The 21,775-nt window shown below is 38.3% G+C and overlaps 1 protein-coding gene across 5 annotated transcripts in view; it reads left to right on the top strand.

The window, feature by feature from the left end:
• Positions 1-21,775, top strand: part of NNT (nicotinamide nucleotide transhydrogenase) — a 90,533-nt gene that overhangs the window by 44,831 nt on the left and 23,927 nt on the right. For all 5 annotated transcript variants that reach the window (XM_036067193.2, XM_036067192.2, XM_036067190.2 and 2 more), the window contains 9 exons: positions 826-979; positions 3,873-4,034; positions 5,058-5,168; positions 6,363-6,508; positions 7,734-7,929; positions 10,471-10,704; positions 11,830-11,990; positions 14,554-14,733; positions 21,614-21,773. In XM_036067193.2, coding sequence (XP_035923086.2) covers positions 826-979; positions 3,873-4,034; positions 5,058-5,168; positions 6,363-6,508; positions 7,734-7,929; positions 10,471-10,704; positions 11,830-11,990; positions 14,554-14,733; positions 21,614-21,773 — 1,504 coding nt within the window. The remainder of the gene's footprint in view (positions 1-825; positions 980-3,872; positions 4,035-5,057; positions 5,169-6,362; positions 6,509-7,733; positions 7,930-10,470; positions 10,705-11,829; positions 11,991-14,553; positions 14,734-21,613; positions 21,774-21,775) is intronic.

Here is a 21,775-nt window from a genome sequence, read left to right on the forward strand (position 1 = left end):
TCTGTTTATGGAAGGATCCTATTTTGGAATTGAGATATAATCTAATAAAGGGTTGATGTGTTGGGTTTATACCAATAAAAAGTGTTTAGAAATGCAGAACGATTTAAAGAAAAAATCACAAAGGCTTATATACACATGAACTCATCCGAAATATGCATTGCTTTTGAAAAACAGAAGCAAACCAAACAAAAAACCAGAACTGAATAAAATAAAAAACTTTCCCCTTGCCACCTATTTCCTTTTAGAGGATTGATCTATGTTTTTCCATATATGTTCTGTGCACATAGAAATTATGTATCCATGCATAACAAACATTCTATATTTATATACACATATGTATTTATATAAAGTAAGTTATAAGTGACATGAATTTATTTAAGATTATATATAAGGGGCCCTTGGCTGGCTCAGTCAATAGAGCATGCCACGCTTGATCTTGGGGTTGTAAGTTCAAGCCCCACATTGGGTGTAGTGATTGCTTAAAAATAAATCTTTTAGGGACGCCTGGGTGGCTCAGTCGTTAAGTGTCTGCCTTCGGCTCAGGTCATGATCCCGGGGTCCTGGGATCGAGCCCCACGTCGGGCTCCCTGCTCCACGGGAAGCCTGCTTCTCCCTCTCCCACTCCCCCTGCTTCTGTTCCCTCTCTCGCTGTGTCTCTCTCTCTCTGTCAAATAAATAAATAAAATCCTTAAAAAAAATAAATCTTTTAAAAAATTATATTTAAAAGAACAATCCCCCCCCCCCCCAGGAGAGTCACTACCTTCTGTGTTTTTGAAATGCTGGATTGACTGTTAAAAAAATTTCTATTTTTCTAATTTCTATTAGGATGGCGACGTGATTTTCCCTGCTCCCACCCCGAAAAATATTCCTCAAGGTGCCCCAGTAAAACCGAAGACAGTGGCTGAGCTGGAGGCTGAGAAAGCAGCTACCGTCACCCCCTTCAGGAAGACGATGACTACGGCTTCCGCATATACAGCAGGTGAGGACCCCGTTCATGAGGGTTGAGTCCTGATTGTTTGGATTTCGTAAGAAATGCATTAATTGTCAAAATCAGTGAATGAGATCCTGTTGTCCTCCTTTGGATTCCATGAGGAAGTGGGCCTGTTAGAAGCAAGTTTTCGTAAATGTGTTACTAGCCTCACCTCCGTGGCCTTGGAGACCGCACCGATGGATGGCTGACCCCAGAGATGCAGGTGCTCGCTAGATACTGGAATGAATGTGTGTGAAAGCATAGACGGGCTGATAATGCTTTTCTTTCATAGAAAACATTTAAAATATAGCTGTTAGGAGTTTTATCTTACATCAAATATATCGAGTAGTGATCTGTGTCAGATTGTGTTGGTGTTAAGTGCCTGTAAATATGGTTATTTATTTATCTTTACGAGTTATAAAACATCAGTTGTGATCATCTGCACGTTGTGTAAGACTGGGGAACCACATGTTTGCGTTGAAGAATAAACGGTAGGAGACAGGTATGGCCCTTGACCGTTTGTCTAACAGCCTAAGTTCTTCACCTAGTAAAAAAAATTCAATTTTTAAGTTTTCATTTCTTTACAGTTTAACACAAATTCTTTGCTTTTTAGTTCGCCTTCATGAAAACATTAAGCAGTCACTGTAAAATAATGGTAAATATTCATTCTGGTTATGAATTGTTAAGAGTCTGAAATAGGGACATTTGGTTTTAAATTGGTTTCTCTCTCATCGAATGAATTAAAAATATTTAGATCTACTTGGAGCCAAAGCAAAAACCAAACAAAAGCAAACTATAAAGAATTAAGGACCAGCACCAGGCACACAATTCTTGTAGCCTCAGCATTCTCCAAATTCCCATGCGAGCCCAGATGTTTGAAAGAGAAATATGTAACTCTCCTTGAATAAAGAGCAAGTCTCAGCAAAATGACTTAAAGCCTCTAGTTGTGAACATGGTGAATAAATGGGGCAGTGTCCCTACTTGCACTTACTTGTTTAAAAAAAAAAAAAAAAGAAACCAGATTATTATATTGTACCTGGAGAGGATTCTTGGAAGGATTGTAAATTTCCATTTCTCTTTGCGATTCGTGAGGAAATACAGTGCGGCATGTATGATGGTTTATTTTTCTAGGTTTCTGTCTCATTTGTTAAGTGAAGGTTTATTGCATTTTAATAGATACGACATTAGCATATTTTAGGGAATAAAAGAATGTCCTTATATTTGTTTTTCTTTACCTTAAACTTCCTCCTTTATAATAAAAACAAGCATTTTTCTTTTATGTGTGTTAGGAATCTATTTGAATAGCATTCTCCAAAGAATATGATTTGCTTTCTTTTCCTTTTCTTTTTTTCTCTGCCTTTCTCTTTCCTTTGTTACAAAGAGTATAGAAATAGCATAGTTGACATTATTAAATATACTATAGAAAAGACATTAGTTTACTAAAGAGTTGATAAAAAAAACCCTTTAGATAGGTGATTTCTATCTTAGATGCCCAACAAAAGAATGGACTCCAGATTATGATAATTTAGTGCTGCTTGATTAATGTGGTCATTTATTGAATGCTAGGCATTGCACTAAACACTTCATATGCCTTAACCTATTTACTCTTTACAAGACCTCAGTGAGGTGGGCATATTATTATTTTCTTTCTCCAGGTGAGGACAGAGAGGGTTAATAATTTTACAGATGATGAGAGTATAGCACAGAGAAGTTAAGTAACTTGCCTGAAATCTCACAGCTAGCAAGCAGTAGACCCACAGTTTGAACGAGGCAATCTGGCTTATGAAAACATATTTTTAACCACAACTCTATACAGCTTCTCTGATGTTTAACTAGAACACAAAACAATATTCTGTCTACTCTCCCTCCAGATGGTTAACAGGCCATGTATTGGAACCCTGGGCATTTTATATTTGGGTAGGGAAATATAAATTAAAACTGCAGTCTTATTACATGATCTAAAGTAAAATTAATGTCAATTCCTAGATGTTCTAGCTGTGCCACTTATAAAGAAATACTTCATAACACGGGGAAAAAAAAGTACCTTACTCAAGAAAGTTGAATTCCAGCTCCCTGGTCCCCCATTCACATTCTGTTTTTACTGACCACTAGGTAACCCTTCCTTCTGTTGCAGAACAGCCATCCACATGTTTGCTATTAGGGAAGGCAATAATTAAAGATGTATGTTCAGAGCTGACTGTTTGTATTCTGCACATTCTTAATTTAATTTGTTTTTTTTTTTTTTCCTTTTCTTTGTAAAATCCTGTTTGCTGACTTGGTGTTGAGGCTGGAGCTGACTGCCCTGGCCAGCAGTCCGGTCCAGCTTCAGGAGCAATTGCAAAACCTCTGTCCCGGGGGGTGGGGGGGTGGGAGGTGGAGGCCATATGTTTTGGGGAGGTGCTGGAGTGAATGAAATCCTTCCTACTCTTTTAAAATCCTTCTTCCTCAGCCAAAGCTGAGTGACATGAAATTGGCTTCAAAAAAGTCCTGTCTTGTAAAGGTCGTGTCTTGCCCAAGTAGAAAATGCTTTGGTAGATCCTGTGTAGGTCTGTAATTCTGGAACAAAAGCACTTGTATAAACACATGTGGCATCGTCAGTGAAAGTCAAAACAGGGAAGAGGACAATGGGGAAATTGTTATTAAGGTGACTCATAAATTTTACTAGATCTTTACAGCTTATTTTATTTTGGGAGATGGTGGTCAGGAAGTTGAGTTTTGTTCATAATACCTTTAACCTCCCCTGGCCCCCATCATGAAATGTGTAAAAAATCTCATTATTGGCAAACTCCATATCAGGTGCAGAATTTAAAAGCATTGACTGTTTCACATGTTTGTGTGTGGGTGTGCGTGCTTTTAATCTTGAGGTAATTGGAGGTCAGCTCATACTCTTCTCTTTCTGTAGGTCTCACTGGGATGCTGGGTTTGGGCATTGTGGCACCCAATTTAGCCTTTTCCCAGATGGTGACCACTTTTGGCTTGGCCGGCATCGTGGGCTACCACACCGTCTGGGGAGTGACCCCTGCTCTCCACTCACCACTGATGTCTGTGACTAATGCAATCTCAGGTTTGGTCCTCTCTTGTTTCCCCTCATTTTAGGTTTTCATGGGCTTATTCAACTCTGCAACTGCTTTCAATGACGTTTCCAAAGTCTTTGTTTACAAATTGTATGGCTTGGCCTCTTGAGGTGGTGGTTGTGGTGGCTTGGGCTCCCTGAGGGGGTGAGGGTGGGTCTAGAAGTGAGGGGCCCAGCAAGCTTGTCAGGCCTTGGGGCTGCTCCCATTTCAAGCAGGGCAGGGCCATTCTTCTTCCTTTTGATAGTAATTTCCTTTAAAGAAAGGATTCCTCTGATATCACAGAATTGTAATTGTAGCATCCTTTAGGGGCTCTTAGATTCATCTAAACATCTAGCCTAGCAAGTCTGTAGTAAGTAGGCCATACCTGTCATCAGATTCACTCTGAAGCCTTTGGAACAGGAAACAGCTGCCCAGGCAGGGTAGCCGAGCATCAGCCGAGCATCAGGCTGGTGGTGCGAGTCTTCACAGTGGTCCGCGTGGCGTCCACACAGCTGCCCAGGAGCTCTTCTCTTTGGCCCCCAGTGATGCTCAGATCTGAGGAGTGAGACCCAGCTGGGACAGGTGTGGGCCGGTCCTGGCTTGGAAGCCTCATGCTGCCAGGGCTCTAGGCACAGCTGCAGGGGGCTCTGCCGGGAGCGTGGCTAATTCCAAGGGGCACCATACTCTGGAAAGCTCAACGTCATGGCTTTGCTATCATATTTTTCTAGTTCATGCATAGATCCTTCCAGTTCAGAAGCAGTTTATCCACCCGCGGTCCCTTGTTACCTCTTGTCCAATAACATTATCGATTTAGATCTTTATCAGGGGAACAGAGCTAGAAAGTTAAAGGGAGGCCAAATTCTTATGCAGAAGGAGAAAAAGTTTTGTTAACTCTTTGCCCACAAGAGTACTTCAGTTACAATGGTGTGGGAGGACTTTCTCCGTTGTGTCTGTCCACGTGAGATCCTACAGCTGTGACACTTCATTTGGCCTTGTCTCTGTAACCATTCACCATCTTGCTTCTTTCTTCCTAGGGTTGACTGCAGTTGGTGGGTTGGCACTGATGGGAGGACAATTGTATCCTTCCACAACTTCTCAGGGCCTTGCTGCTCTTGCTACATTTATTTCCTCAGTCAACATTGCAGGTATGATGGCAGTGGTGGTGAGAGAGCCCAGAGTGCTATTTAAAAAAAAATTATTTCAGCAAGCTCTACACCCAGCATGGGGCTTGAACTCACGACCCCAAGATCAAGAGTCGCCTACTCTTCCAACTGAGCCAGCCAGGCACCCCCTAGAGTGCTATTTTTTTTTTAATATTTTATTTTTTATTTATTTGACAGAGAGACACAGTGAGAGAGGGAACACAAGCAGGGGGAGTGGGAGAGGGGGAAGCAGGTTTCCCGCTGAGCAGGGAGCCTGATGTGGGGCTCGATCCCAGAACCCTGGGATCATGACCTGAGCCGAAGGCAGATGCTTAACAACTGAGCCACCCAGGCGCCCCTAGAGTGCTATTTTTAATGGAAAAGTGAGAAGCAAATATAAATCCATATAGAATAGACATTTGGACTTTTTTAGACATTTGGATTTTAAGAATTTAACTGTGCCTTTAAAAATTATTTCACTCAGACCATAAATGCTTTCTGTGAAGAAAAATTATTTTGCCCATTTGTAATTTTTAGAAACTATTTGATAGAAGAACACCCCCTTCCTCAGTGCCCCAAAATAAACAAGCAAATGATTGTCTTGCTGCAAGGTAACTGGAAAGTTATTGAATGCATAGTTTTGAATTAAGTTGACTTATAGCTATCACCATAACATCTGTAAATGAGTATACTTTTAAGATAAAATTTTAGCCTTTGCCTTATCCTAGCCTGTGTTTCTGAAAACTGAAAGCCTAGCATATCACTTGTGTAAGCTCATTTGATGCTATTTTGTAGCTAAAAATTAGTTAATGTGTCCAAGAAATCCGGTGCCTGTTGATGTGGCATTTTTTTCTTTTATCACTTATTATAGGTTTAACAGAGTAACCTATTTGAAAAAAAATACTAGCCTTTGATCTTTTGCATTCCCAAGCTGTTTGAATGCCTATTTACTTGTAGTCAGGCAGAAATAGTTAGTTCTGTACTCTGATTGCAAGTTTTCTTCCTGAATATAGGGTTCCCCGCCTTCAATGAAACTGGCTTGAGTGATAGAATAAGTTTTAATTTTGAGGTTCTAAAATGTTACTTAATATATTTATCCCTAGGTGATAAAGATGTGCTTAAAATAGAAAAATTGTACCAGTTTAAAAATCATGTTTCTCAAAATACCTCTTTCTGTTTCATATTTACTTTGATAAGGCGGCTTTCTGGTGACCCAGAGAATGCTGGACATGTTCAAGCGTCCCACGGATCCCCCAGAATACAATTACCTGTATCTGCTCCCTGCTGGAACCTTCGTTGGAGGATATTTAGCTGCCCTCTACAGTGGTTATAACATTGAACAAGTAAGAGGCTGTTTTGAGAATTTTTATTTTTGCCACCGTGCTTTCTTTCCAACTAGATTTAATATTATCATTACCAAAATTCAGGCTCTACCAAGCAAATACAATAATAACTCTAGAAACATCTTGGTCAAATAGAGCATTCCTATCCCCTAAGGTTCACGACCCTGAATTCTAGAAACAGATTTGCCTGCTACCTGAATGTGCTAACATGGGTTTACCTGTTTGTCCCTCAGGTTTTCTACTTGTAAAAAGTGTCAAAAGGTTGTTATGTACTTGGATGGATTGTTGTAGGGATACAGTGAAATAATCAGTAACAGAATCTGAAATTTTTCTGTTAAATACTATTAGTTCTTTTCCTACTTACTTTCTTCTACAAATTCAGTGCATCATCTCTTGTAACCAGGAGATGTTATCTCAATTCATCTAAAAAGACAGTGTAAAAATGAATGTTTATAAAAAAACAGAAATAATCAAGTTGAACTTCGGAAGTTTCATCTCTCAATATGATTATAATAGAGACTTAACTTTGTTCTGAACTCAGTATTTTTTATCACTTTTCAATGCCTACCACGAGATTGCAACTGACAGCAGAAAAATCATGTGTCCCTTAGTTTCTGCTGTTTACAACATTTCTTACTTGTTGAGTGAACAAAATCTTTTTTGAGAGGAGTTGGAGTGGTATGTCAGAGAAACCCATGTCTGAATCCCAGATTTGCTATTTTCTGATCATGTGACCTTGGAAGAATTATGTAACCTTTTCAAGCTTTGGTTTTCTCTTTTTGTAAAATGAGGGTGATGATTCCTTCAACTTCTGTGAATCTCATGGGACTGACTTGAGTAAAATGTATGTTATGGTCCCTGGCGTTTACAGCATCCGGGGTTGGCTCCTTTATAGTGTTTGGTCAGGTCTAGATCCCATCATAACTCTGTTTAAATTTAGGTACTTTTATATGCATTTGTGCATGCTATCAAATCCAAAAAGAAACCAATTTACATAAATGGTATAATTGCAAGTACAATTTAAGGTATTTAATTTATTAATATGCCTAATGGATAGGAAAATATATTGAAATATTCAAAGAAGAAGTCCGACTGGTCCCTCTATTGTCTGAATTTAAAATTGTTCTTAGGAAATCATGTTTCCTCAAGAGAAGTCCTCCCTATGCTAATAGACTGGAAGTTTTGATAGTCTCTCTCTCTCTTCTCTTCCCTTTCGTTTAAAAAGATCATGTATCTGGGCTCAGGTCTGTGCTGTGTTGGTGCCCTGGCCGGCCTTTCCACCCAGGGAACAGCTCGTCTTGGCAATGCATTGGGCATGATTGGGGTGGCTGGAGGCCTGGCAGCCACCCTCGGAGGCCTAAAACCATCCCCAGAATTGTTAGCTCAGATGTCTGGAGCAATGGCTTTGGGCGGTACCATTGGTAAGCACTTGGTGGAAATCTGCCTTTATGGGAACACATACCCATTTTTTTAGCATACTCTTTGGACATAGTTGATCTACTTACTCAATGTTAAATGTTTTAAAATGTTTGTATTTTAATGAGAATTATACCAACTATGATTCTTCACCAAAATAAATATATTAGACACAAAGTTATATTATTCATAACTTTCTAATTAATTTGTTGGATTTTATTTTCTATGATCTTGAGATTACCCATATTATATCTGTTTTTAGAAATACTGTGTAAAGGTGGGCTTTTGTCCATCTCTTCCCAACTCCATCTTTAATGACATACATTGGTAGCTTGAAATTGACCATGGTGGTTGCATTTACACGATGGAAATCAACAAATACTACAAATCTGGATTTCATTTATTGTTTTGTTGATTGTCCAGACCTAAGAAAGTGATGGAGAAAATATTAATAATGCAGCTTAAACTTAAAAGTGTGCTGTTTCTGTAGCCATTACATTGTGAATATCACAAAAATTGAGCAAATATTCTTCCAGTATTTGAAAACTATTATCAGAGTCAAGCTGTTGCTCACATTGTTGACAATGAGTGAGGTTCTCACATATATCTCGTTTCACTTTTGTCTTACTTGTTAATGCAAACAAAAATGTCAGCCAACATTCCCGTGGGGACTACACTCATTTCATCAGTTGCAAACACTAGGTTGGTGACAGATACAAGAGTTTGGCAAAAGTCAACAATTATATTCTGTGAAAGTCAATTGGCAATATGGGGTTTACAATAAAGAGTACCGTGTATTTTATTATTTGAAAATTATGTGCAACTTTATATCATTAAAAAATCTTGTACATATTTATATATGCACATGTTTTTATCCTGAGACGCTGGTGGTTGTATATTTACCAGTATAACAGTAGCTTTAGGACTCCTTTTATACTTCCCCAGGAAAGCTTTGTGTCCTTTCTTGATAGTCCCTGGAAAGGAACGAAGGAAAATGTGCTGTAGGTTCATGGCAGGAAAACCTCTAGACAAGATCTTAGCAAATGTTCTGAGGCACACCCCTTCTCTATTACCTACCTAGAGCCATACAGCTCTTTCAGAGTCTCCTCATTTGGACATTGACTACCCAGGTATTTGCATTTCTTTACCTTTGGACATGGCTCCCACTCACCCACCTGAAAACCCAGGCCTTCATATTCCAGCTGTTTTCTCCTGTGCTCAGGGAGCAAGTTTTGGCTTGTGGAGAAGAGAGCTTGGGTTATTCATGCAGTGGGGAGAAGGTAAGGGTTTGGGTGGAGCCTCAAGTAATCTGAAGAAGTATTAGGGGAGTGTTTGCAGGTTGTGTTGGAAGAGGCATGTGTTAGTGTTGTGTGTTTGGGTTTTTGGAGCTGGATCTTGGTTAGGTGTGTTGAGAAAACCTGCTATTTTGAAAGGGTATACATAGCCAGAGTCCTTACCTTCTGTATGGTCCTTTTAAGAGAATATTTAGCCCATACTAGGAAACAGATAAATACTTATTAGGGATAAGGATGGAAACCCTTAGATGTGGTCTTTTTTAAAAAAATTGAAGTATAATCGGGGCGCCTGGGTGGCTCAGTCAGTTAAGCGTCTGACTCTGGATTTCAGTTTAGGTGATGATCTCAGGGTGGTGAGATCGAGTCCCGTGTCAGGCTCCATGCTCAGCACGGAGCCTCTTGGGGTTCTCTCTCTCCCTCTGCCCCTTCCTGTATGCATGTGTTCTCTCTAAAAATAGAATAAAATAAATAAAATTGAGGTATAATTGACATAATATATTAGTTTCAGATGTACAAAATAATGATTCTGTGTTTGTATATATAGCAAAATAATCACAATAAGTCTAGTAAACATCTGTCACCATACATAGTTACAGAATTTTCTTTCTTGTGATGAGAACTTTTAAGATCTACTCTCTTAGCAGCTTTCAAATATGTGATACAGTACTATTAATTATAGTCAATGTGCTGTACATTATATCCCTGTGACTTGTTTTATAACTGGAAGCTTCACCTATTTTGCCCACCTCGCATCCCCTTTCTCTGGCAACCACCAGTCTGTTCACAGTATCTATGAGCTTGTTTTTTTTTTTTTTTTTTTTTTTAAGATTTTATTTATTTATCTGAGAGAAAGTGAGAGCAAATGAGCAGAGGGAGAGGGTCAAGAGACTCCCTGCTGAGTGCAGAGCCTGATGCAGGGCTCGATCCCATGACCCTGAGATCATGACCCGAGCTGAAACCAAGAGTTGGATGTCTAACTGACTGAGCCACCCAGGTGCCCAGGTTTTTTTTTGTTTTGTTTTTTGTTTTTTTTTTAGATTTCATATATAAGTGAGATCATATGGTATTTGTCTTTCTCTGTCTGACTTATTTCCCCTAGCATAATACCCTCAAGGTTCATCAGTATTTTCACAAATGGCAAGATTTCTGTCTTTTTTATGGCTGAATAATATTCAGGTGTTGGCTTTATTGTAGTTGCCTCTCAAAGGTCTGTTGAGTTTTAATTTCTCTTTGACTTTCGTTTCCCAACAGGATTGACAATTGCCAAACGCATCCAGATTTCTGATTTACCTCAATTAGTTGCTGCATTCCACAGCTTAGTGGGTTTGGCAGCTGTACTTACTTGCATAGCTGAGTACATCATAGAATATCCACATTTTGCCATGGACGCAGCTGCAAATCTCACCAAGGTCGTGGCCTACCTCGGTACTTACATCGGTGGGGTCACGTTTAGCGGCTCGCTCGTTGCCTACGGAAAGCTGCAGGGTAAGTGATGCCACATCACAGAGGGGTCAATAGCTACTGTTTACGGGGCTTGAGGGTCCGTGTCAGTTTCGGAAAATGACTATACGGTAGAACCTGTTAGGTGAAGAATGTATATAGCGCTGAGAGATATATAAAAGACCCTTCCTCCACATCGACATTGCTTCCCTTCATTGATCCTTACAGAGCTCACAAAGCTTTGAAGCGATTCCTTCTGCAGACAGCTAGTGCACAGAAATTGGGGTAGCGGGACTAGTTGACAATTGATAATACATGTGAACAAAACTACATCTTCCTAATCCTTAGTTAGGGATGCCTGTTCACAGAAATGAACTTTATACATTTTCCAGAGTAGAGAGAAGCTTGTTGAATAAGAAGCTTGTGTGATCACCATACGTACTTATTTTGAACACATACACATTTTTCGGCTCTGGCTTACCATCTTTTGCTACTTCTCATGGCTGAGACTAGAAGTGGGGGAAAGAACCCCCAAACCTCACAGAGGCTATTTTCAGTGTTTTCATGAATAAGTGAGTCTATAGAGAAACTAACTTGTGATATAAAAATCTGGTCTTTTCCTCTGAGTAATCAAGCCATTAAAATTAAATAGAGAACTTCCATGAAACTTAAAAATCACAAAAGAACTTCAAGCCTCCAATGCTCTTGTCTCATGCTTTGTTTCAAAAACAACTAGCAAACCAGGGCTCTGCTCCCTTGGGCTCAGTTGATAGAATCAGAAATGCTAATGTGCTAGGACTCTGTTTTGAAGTTTTAAATAAATGAAACCACACTTAACAACTTCTGTGTTTGTCATACGGGAAAAATGTAACTTTTTAAGATGCTAGGACAAAGAGTAAAGAAATTGTTGTGTGATCAAAGTAAAGAACAGTTAAGTTGAGCCATACTTTTCCTACTTCTGTTAACATTTGTTACATGTAAGAGCCCTAATTTGCTTTTATGTTTCAGGACCATTTTTTAAAATTCTGATATTTAATTTTGGTAGTTTAGGATTAAATGACATGCACTTAAGAGTGTGTGTGTGTGTGTGTGTGTGTGTGTGTGTGAGAGTGTGTGAGGGGGTTTTTCATGACATATGCTAGCTTCTGACTGACTTGCGCTTGGTCCTAGGTATCCTGAAATCTGCCCCTCTCCTGCTTCCTGGGAGGCACTTACTTAATGCAGGCTTGCTGGCTGCTAGTGTGGGTGGAATAATCCCATTCATGATGGACCCTAGCTTTACCACGGGCATTACCTGTCTGGGCTCTGTGTCGGCTCTCTCTGCTGTCATGGTAAGAAGTTAGGGGTGGAAAGCACGTCCTCAGTGAGGAACTGGCATATTTTGTTAGATTGCAGTCTAACCTATTTCTAGCTCTTCAAGACCCTTGATGGAATAAACGTGTTTTAGAATGATGTTACATGTGCTTCTTTTTAGAATCTGGAAAATACAGAAAAGTGTAAGAAGAAAACCACTCTTTCTGTCCACTGAATGGTTCCTTTCAAAGTTGTCGGGTGCCATCTTTATTGCTCTGGGGTCTTTTCCCTGGATCAATGTGTTGGTGAATGGGAATTTTAAAAAGCCAAGTGTTTCAATTCTATTCATTAGGTGCCTACAAGGCCCACAAAATGGTGCTTTGGGTTTTATGCAATAAGGGTCAGATACTCCTTGCCCGTTAGTTGCGCTCTCATTTAATGGGAGTTATGATACCAAGTTAAAGAATTATGTAAAATGAGATGTAGTTAATAAACCCTGTGTGTTCAGTGCGGGAGTTCAGGGAAGCATTTCATGATAGGTATGGTCCTCTTCTCCCTCTCTGGTTTTTGCATTTAGTATATTGATACATACAGTATTATCTGGGTGTCTATATGCTACAATATAGCATTTTATTATATCAGTGTAGGATGCTTTTGCAAAACAGTTGTTATTCACCGATTCCTTCATGTTTGTCTAGTCTGGAGTCTACATTGTAGACACTGGTTTATGTTTTAGGTTTTTAAAATAATTTGTAGTGCTTAGTACAAAATTAGACATACAGTAATTGCTTATCAAATACATACTGGCTGCTTGATTCAAGATTTACAGTGTTAAAAATGATACTTATTTTTTTTTAATTTTATTTATTTGACAAAGAGAGACAGCGGGAGAGGGAACACAAGCAGGGGGAGTGGGAGAGGGAGAAGCAAGCTTCCTGCCGAGCAGGGACCAGATGCGGGGCTCGATCCCAGGACCCTGGAATCATGACCTGAGCCGAAGGCAGACGCTTAACGACTGAGCCATCCAGGGGCCCTAAAATGATACTTATTTTTATGTAATCTTAAGAGGACTGATTTTGCCAGAGAAACTTTAGAAGTCTGAAAAGTAGGGGCTCCTGGGTGGCTCAGTCAGTTAAGTGTCTGACTCTTGATCTCAGCTCAGGTCTTGATCTCAGGGCTGTGAGTTCAAGCCCAGTGTTGGGCTCCACGCTGGGCATGGAGCCTACTTAAAAAAAAAAAGCCTGAAAATTAACTTAAAATTCTTTTTATAACTACTGACAATCCATTTTTTTTCTGGCTTATATAGCACTAGCTTTTGTTTTACTTTAAAGAAAAGAAAAATGGTTTTGATATTTTTTTTATCCAATAAAGCAGAATGTCTCAAAATAAAACCAACAGCACAGAAATGCAAAACTTTAAGAATTACTATTTTTGAGAAGAGGTGAATTTGATATTAAAGAGGTACTTTATGCTTATGAGAATGAGTAAGATAAAATATTTTGTGGACTATTTTAATTGCTTTTGACTTCATTAAGTAGTACATGAATACATTCACATCTTAAACTCAAAATACATAGGTGTTTGTGGAATAAAAAGCAAAAATCTTTCTCCCCATCGTTCTTTTCCCTTTCCTGTGTTTAGTGATTTGGGGTTGCACTAGAGAGACTTTGGATTCTGTTGTATTCCTCCAAGGAGTATTGATCATTATTTTTTATTTATTTGTTTTTGTAGGCAGCTAACTTGGCTGCATCAGATTTCAAATCTGGCTCCCTTATGGTGGGAGCAGCTGAAATCTGTTATTATTTTATCCTTAACAGGTTTGCTTGGAGTCTGCCCACATATGCATAAAGAACCAGAGTTTTGGGCAGGGTTCATACATAGAATTTGGGGCTCCCTCTCTTTAGCATGCTCCTCTGTAGTTTCCCTTTTCACTTTGCAGCTGCTGTAGTCACCCTAAATCCTATCCTAGGACCTTCAAACTAGCAAGACTATGGGCTTATATTTCGGATTTAGCTGTTTCTCTTGGCACTACCAGGGGCCTGCCCTTACATTAACGCCATAAAAACTGGGAAATTCACTCAGTGCTGTTACTTTTTTTCAAGTGCAGACCCCTCTCTAGTTTCTGCCTGCTTTTCATCACTGCCTGTTAGGGATTTAGGGATATTTCGGGGGTGGAGGGTTGGTGGTTCAGTGTTTACACGTGTTATATCTGTGGGAGAATTGATCAATATGGGAGGCACTTGGTCATTACCCCAGTGGAACTTCAAGATAAATATATATATATATATATTTTTTTTTTAAGAATTTATTTATTTATTTGACAGAGAGAGACACAGCGAGAGAGGGAACACAAGCAGGGGGAGTGGGAGAGGGAGAAGCAGGCTTCCCGCTGAGCAGGGAGCCCGATGTGGGGCTCGATCCCAGGACGCTGGGATCATGACCCGAGCAGAAGGCAGACGCTTAACGACTGAGCCACCCAGGCGCCCCTCAAGATAAATATATTAATTGGAAAACCAGAATGATTAAGAATCAAGATGTCCAGTGTCAGAGGTTTTATTTTTATTTTATTAATTTTGATTTCCGCTTTGGATTTCATCCTAGGGTGTGACTTTGACAGCTGCTATCGGGGGTGCGGACATGCCCGTCGTCATCACTGTGCTGAACAGCTACTCAGGCTGGGCCCTGTGTGCGGAGGGCTTCCTGCTGAACAACAACCTGCTGACCATCGTGGGGGCGCTCATAGGCTCGTCTGGCGCTATCCTGTCCTACATCATGTGTGTGGTAAGAAACAGGTGTTTCAACAAAAAGGAAATGGTGTTCTGAAAATAAGGATCTGTTTGTTACTTTATTTGCAGTAAAAAACGACTATGTCAGTTCTTATTTTTCTTCGGTAGAAATATCAGAGTGTTTCATTCTAATAAATTTCCAAGACCGCTTTTAAAGTCCCCAAGTGTAGATAATTAGGAAAATTAAATATCAAGATAAAAAATCTGACTCCATCTGGAGATAAGCACTTAAGATTTTGGTTTATTTCTTTCTATTCTGTTTCTTTCTTTACTGCATATCTGTGTATTTACTTATCTGATCATACTGTATACTATTTTACATTTTATTCTTTTTTCTTTCTTTTTTTTATTATGTTCAATTAGCCAGCATATTGCACGTCATTAGTTTTTGATGCAGTGTTCAACAATCCGTTAGTTGCATGTAACACCCAGTGCTCATCACAACACCAGCCCTCCTAATGCCCATCACCTGGTTACCCCATCCCCCCACCCACCGCCCTTCCATTTTATTCTTTTCTTCTTACTGTATTCTTACTATATTCTAAGTAATTTTCTTGTTTAAGCTGCTTTTTAGAGGCGCCTGGGTGGCTCAGTCGTTAAGCATCTGCCTTCGGCTCAGGGTCCTGGGATCGAGCCCCGCATCGGGCTCCCTGCTCCGCGGGAAGCCTGCTTCTCCCTCTCCCACTCCCCCTGCTTGTGTTCTCTCTCTCGCTGTGTCTCCCTCTGTCAAATAAATAAATAAAATCTTAAAAATAAAGAAAGAAAGAAAGAAAAAAATCAAGAAAACAAATACTTCCTAGCTTCCTTTTTGTTTCTACAAGAAGGCAAGAAGATATACTGCAAATAATTAAAGGTTTGACTAGGAAAGTTTTTCAAATGATAGATACTGTTTTCTCAGTGGTAGTTCTGAATGGCTGTGGAAGGGCGAGTGTGCAATGGAGTGACCTCAGAACATGACTCTACAGTGATTAATCCTTCAGGCAGAGAAAGGGTACTTCTGCCACCTCCCTTCTTTTATTACAATATTTAAAAAGCCCCTTATTTATAACTCAGAATTCCTCATATGTTTTAATTGAAAATCTCTTTGTAAATTGAGTGCTGAAGTTATCTTTTTATAATAAATCAGTTTTCTTTGGCCATTTTGTAGAACAAAGGATTTGATAGCCCTGAGGAAGAGGTTTTAAAATTAAATCTCCCCAGTCATTCAGGGAATTTGGAAAGGAGGTGGTTTGGGTCTCCTGTTTGAAAAGTTTCAGGCTTTGGGGTTCTAAAAAACAAATGTTTATAAAGAAGGAAAAATTTATTCAGTTGTATTAGAAATAGTTTTCTCTAAAAATGAACTTTGTAAAAAAGTTTTTTGTTTTAATTCTAGTGTAGTTAACATACAGTGTTATATTAGTTTGGGTGTATAATATAGCGATTCAACGATTATATACATTACTGAGTGCTCATCATGGTAAGTCATAAGTGTATTCTTAATCCCCATCACCTATTTCACCCATCCCCCCACCCACCTCCCCTCTGGTAACCATCAGTTTGTTCTCTATACCTGTTTCTTGGTTTGTGTCTCTTTTTTCCTTCGTTTGTTTTGTTACTTAAATTCCACATATGAATGGAATTGTATGGTATTGTCTTTTTTCTGACTGACTTATTTCACTTAGCTTCTAAAAATGAACTTTTAACTCTTAGTTTGACTTTGCTTCATTTGGTGAATTTAAATGATCAGCAGGGGGCAGCAGATTTTCATTATTACTTAAACTTGTGGTTGGTCAAAATTCTGATTTTAAAATTAAATGGGAGGATTTGAATTTTAACAAAGCCAGTGGCCTGCTGATATGGGGAAAGGTGAGGACCTGTGTCTAGTTCTTGGAGTATCATTACAGGTGCCTTCTTGCCTTTACTGTTTTTTTCTTAAATGGTTTTACTTAGGTTTTTAAATGTATCAATAGTATATCCCAAATTTGTCTGTGTCTTTTTTATTTCCTCCCCCCTTCCTCTTCATCGAGTTTCTTTTATTATTATTGGTTCTAGTAACTACAGACACTTACAGTAGCAGTTCTTTGACAGTAACTAGAATAAGGTAGTAAGAGGCACTTGTTGAAAATACTTTTTTCTGTGTGTACTTCTGTACCTATATCATCTTTCTCTTATTCTTTCCTTTCATATTTCTTGATCTGCTTTCTATATTTTTGTTTTTTTCCTTCTATTTCCACTGCCTTAGGCATGTCATTTATTGGCAACATAGCATAGCTATTTTTTATTCCTGCGCTCTATAATAAAGTGTTCTTGTAGCTGTCCCTGACTATACGTGTCACACTGGATCAGATGGATGCTCTGTTTAAAATAGCAACTTGTATTAATTTGGATTCAAAGACAGCTGAAGCTTTAATTTTTTAAAAAATACTATGCAATTACAAAAATAAAAGATGTTTAATGTGGGAAATTTGGAAGAAAGTAGAAGAAGATAAATCATTTGTAATGCCATTACCACTTAACTCCTAAAATTTAATATTCTAATTCCAGTCTTTTTTCATAAGCATATGTTCGAATATATTCTGAATTGTTTAATTATCTCACTAATAATTAGTTTTTTTTTTTCCTTCAGTGTACCTCCTTGCGCATTTTGATTATTTCCTTGGGAATGGAGTAAGGGCTTTGTGTTGGCTGTCGATATCGATGAATTGATTTCCACAAAGGACTCTCCAGGCTGAGCTCTCACCAGCGATGTGTGGGGCACTTGTTTTCCTGCACGCTCTCCCTCCCTTCGTCTTATTACAAAACAAACAAGGCAACAGCAAAAACCAGCCTGCTGTATTTTTTAATTTTGAAGATAGAAATTTTCTTTCCTTCTAAATTGCCCTGATTTTGACTTTTCCCAGTAATCTTCACTGATTCTTGGCTTGTGCTTCTTTATTACAAGAAATTGTTTCTTCATGGCTGGTGTTTTAGCAGCTCAGAGTGGTTCATATTAATAATAAAAATGAAATAGCCACATGTAATTGGGCATAGTAGTAGGCATTAACATACTGTAGGCATTAACACTGGGTGCTTTACAAATATAGCTTATTTAATCTCCAGGCTAATTCTGGAGGTAGAAAATATTCTCATTTTACAAGGAAGGTATTTGAAGACGCCATTGATTATTGGCCTTTATGTTTAGGGAGGCTAACCGAGCCCCTGGCACACTCATATGAGTATAATAATTATTAAATGAACATTAGATGAATATTTGCTTGCTCATTTCATATCTTGGAATCTTCTCTGGATAGGTCATGGTAACAGATGTCCTGCCATATATCAGTATCTGTTAATAATGCTAGTATGTTTAGCTTCAATATTTTATTATTTATTGAGGAAACATGCAAGTCCAAACCAGAACAGAGTGGTTTTATTATGTGAGAGGGAATGGAATGCTCCCCGAGTGGCTAATCAGTAATCCCTAAAATTGCACTTTTGTTCTGACAAAGAATTCTTTTGGGTGTCTTCTGAGCCGCATGCTTGTGGTTATATAATATCCAAGATTAAACTGAAAAATGTCGGTAGTGTCCAGACAGCCCCCTCAAATGAATAATTTGCTTTATGTCAGGTGTCATATAGACATTAACCTCTTCATGATTTTACAGTCCATTTACTTGAGATAGTGTCCAAATTGCCTGGGAAATAGAGGGCTTGCAAAAATGGGACAGCATTTTCAAACCGAATTTTCTGATTTTTGCACTTTGTTACTTGTTTCCAAATGAAAATAGAACAGAATGAAGTGGATCAAAGCCAAACCAATAATAATTTTTTTTTTTTTTGCTTTGCAGTCAATTACTCAGCACCCACAAAGCATTGAAATGAGAGATGATAGTAAATAGAGTATATGTTATTATTGCTTTGGTTTTGTCTATTTTATGGCCTTTCCTTTGTTTTCAGATTTTTTTCTTAGAGTTTGCTTGGAATTATGTGAATTAAGGGTCTCTTTAATGTAGCATGCAATTTTCATTATAGGGCTTAATAACTTAAAAGGAACAGTCTTGGACAGTGTTGTGAATACTTTGTCTTGGAAGCTGGGAACTCCTCAATCTGTGGATCAGTGGTCACAGGATAGTCTCATTAATCACTTAAACAAGCAAAAAAAAAAAAAGAACAGAACAAAGTCCTAAACCCTAAACATTTGTTGAAAATATGATGTTGCAATGGTAAATTCAGAGATGAAAAATAATTTAGTTTTTAAGAGACCACATGGAATCGGCTTAATGGTGATATAATTGTGGCTATGTGTTCAACAAGTTGACTTTGATTGTTAAACTACTGTGTGGTTCCCTTTTTTTCTCCTGAAGATGCCATTAGAATAGTGGGTAAACATTAATTAAATGTCCTCAGAAATTCTTTTCTTCTCCTCCATTCAGTTTTATAGGGAGAGAAGAATGGTTCCTTATTTATTTATTTATTTAAAAGCTTTTACTTAAATCCTAGTTAACATACAGTGCAATATTGGTTTCAGGAGTAGAATTCAGTGAGTCATCACTTCTTTACAACACCCAGTGCTCATCACAGGTGCCCTCTTTAATACCCATCACCCACCTAGCCCATCCCCTGCCCACCTCCCTCCATCAACCCTCAGTTTGTTCTCTATTTTTAAGAGTCTTTTATGGCTTATTTCCCTCTCTCCTTTTTTTCTTTTCCTCCTCCTTCTATGTTCATCTGTTTGTTTCTTAAATTCCACATGAGTGAAATCATATGGTATTTGTCTTTCTCTGACTTATTTTACTTAGCATTATGCCCTCTAGATCCATCCATGTTGTTGCAAACAGCAAGATTTCATTCTTTTTGATGGCTGAGTAATATTCCATTGTATACACATACCACATCTTCTTTATCCATTCATCAGTCGATGGACATTTCGGCTATCTCCATAGTTTGGCTATTGTAGATGTTGTTGCCATAAACACCGGAGGTGGTATGTGTCCCTTCGAATCTGTATTTTTTGTATAGAATGGTTCCTTTTAAGCCAAGTTAGAATAAAGTGGTCATATTCTTGTATATCTGTCCCTCTACATCATGTCCCTCTGTCATCTGTCCCTCTGCAGGACTGTGTGATGCAGGTGATGGAGCTGCTTTGTGGGTTTGACTTTTTTAAAAGAAGTTATTATCTATGACAGAAATACATCAATGTCTGAAATAGTCCTTTGAACCAGTTTTTAAGGCAAACATTTGGTAGAACATATTTCTGGTAATTTAATTTCAGAATCTTCTAATTCAAAACTAGAAAGAATTTGTCAAAATCCACAAATATTGAATGTTTGGAAGTCTCAGGTATGGCTATTTGGATTTTCAGTAGAACTTGGATTTAAGTACAGGAGGTTGGGTTAAGAATTTACATCTTCATGTCAGGTTGGGATTATATACCTAATTAAAAGCATTATTGATTTTTCTGACCCTCTTATCTCTTCATAAATATGTAAAGGTATTCTGAGGGTATTTATTTTGTATGTAATAATCTTAGACCAGTTTACTGGGGTTTGGGCTCTGTAAAGTGTGAATGCTGTGTCTGAGAGATGAGCTTCGGTCAAAAGGACAACTTAAAAAATTCTGACAACATTTTGATTCATCATGTTTATGTTATTGATATGCTGCCTTTAATGGCTCTTTGTTTATCTTCTCTGCTGCTTTTTCCTCCCTGCCTCTACCTCTGTCCCACTTGAGCAGTGTAGGTACCTGCCTCCACTAAGATGGTAGCAGGCTGGGCTGTCTTTGGATGGATGGTCATGATTTTTTTTTTCTCCCAGTGTGTTACTTGTCACTGAAAATCTTCAGGTGCTTTTTGTTCTTTAATAATAAAGTATTGTCTTTTTTTTAAAAAGTGATAGATTAACACTTATATAGCTTTTACATGGAATAAACAATGGATCAATGATTATTATAGCCCTTAAAATAGGGTTTAATAATTTTTTGGATTTTTTTCTGAAGTGAGAAATCCAGTTTATGATCATGTAAAATGACTGCTTTCTTCATTTACAGTGATTTGAATTCTTAAAAGGCATTTGGTTACCCAAGCCATCTAGCTTCTTGTCTTGTCTTTTACCACCCCAGTTCCCAAGGTCTACAGATGAACTGTTTTAGAAACACACCTGCCATTGTCATGTTTCAGTTGTCGCATTTGTGTGGCACATTGTTGGATGATTGTAAATGAGCATGCCTTCCTCTGATTTCTTTTCTGAGATTATTTTTCCAGTTAAAAGGGCAGATGTAAGTTTTAATGAAACAGTGTATGAACTTACTCATCTGCCTTTTTGGAAGTAAATATTTTAGGAGCCTAATGATGAATCTAGTCACTTCTGTTACAGCTTCCTGGAGCTGTATGTAGTTGATTTGGAAAATAAGACCTTATCAACTCCCACATTTCTTTTTTTCTTGACGACAGAGGGCAGCAGACTTCTAAATGCCGTGGATCGCACTTTCCTTTCCTTCTTTTAGCCTCTTGACAGCTTACAGCTGGTAGCAGGATTCACCTGAGACATCTGTAGTCACCTTGGAAAATTTCTCATAGATACCATTCTCATAGATACCATTCTCTTTTACTCTGGTGAAATACATGTGAATATGGAGGTAGAAGTTGCTTAATCAGTACACGGACAGTAATAACTGGATCTGAATTTTTCATTAATTTCTTAATATTATTGGTAATTTTCCATTAAATTCTTTTTTAAAATTAACTTTTACTGAAAATATATCTGTGTACAGTTGACTTTATAGATGTGATCTATGTGATTTTTTTAGATGATCAAATAAACCTCTTAAAATGATTATGAATATCATATTACACAGGGTTCATACCACTTTCAAAAAGTTATGTGGATTAAACTCTCACAGCTAATAATTTTGCTCTCCAGGCAATGAATCGCTCCCTGGCTAATGTGATTCTCGGAGGCTATGGTACTACTTCAACAGCTGGCGGAAAACCCATGGAAATTTCTGGCACACATACAGAAATCAACCTTGACAATGCAATTGACATGATTCGAGAAGCTAATAGCATTATTATTACTCCAGGT

The sequence above is a fragment of the Halichoerus grypus genome, chromosome 2 (genome assembly GCF_964656455.1).
Source record: "Halichoerus grypus chromosome 2, mHalGry1.hap1.1, whole genome shotgun sequence".
Taxonomy (NCBI): Eukaryota; Metazoa; Chordata; class Mammalia; order Carnivora; family Phocidae; genus Halichoerus; species Halichoerus grypus.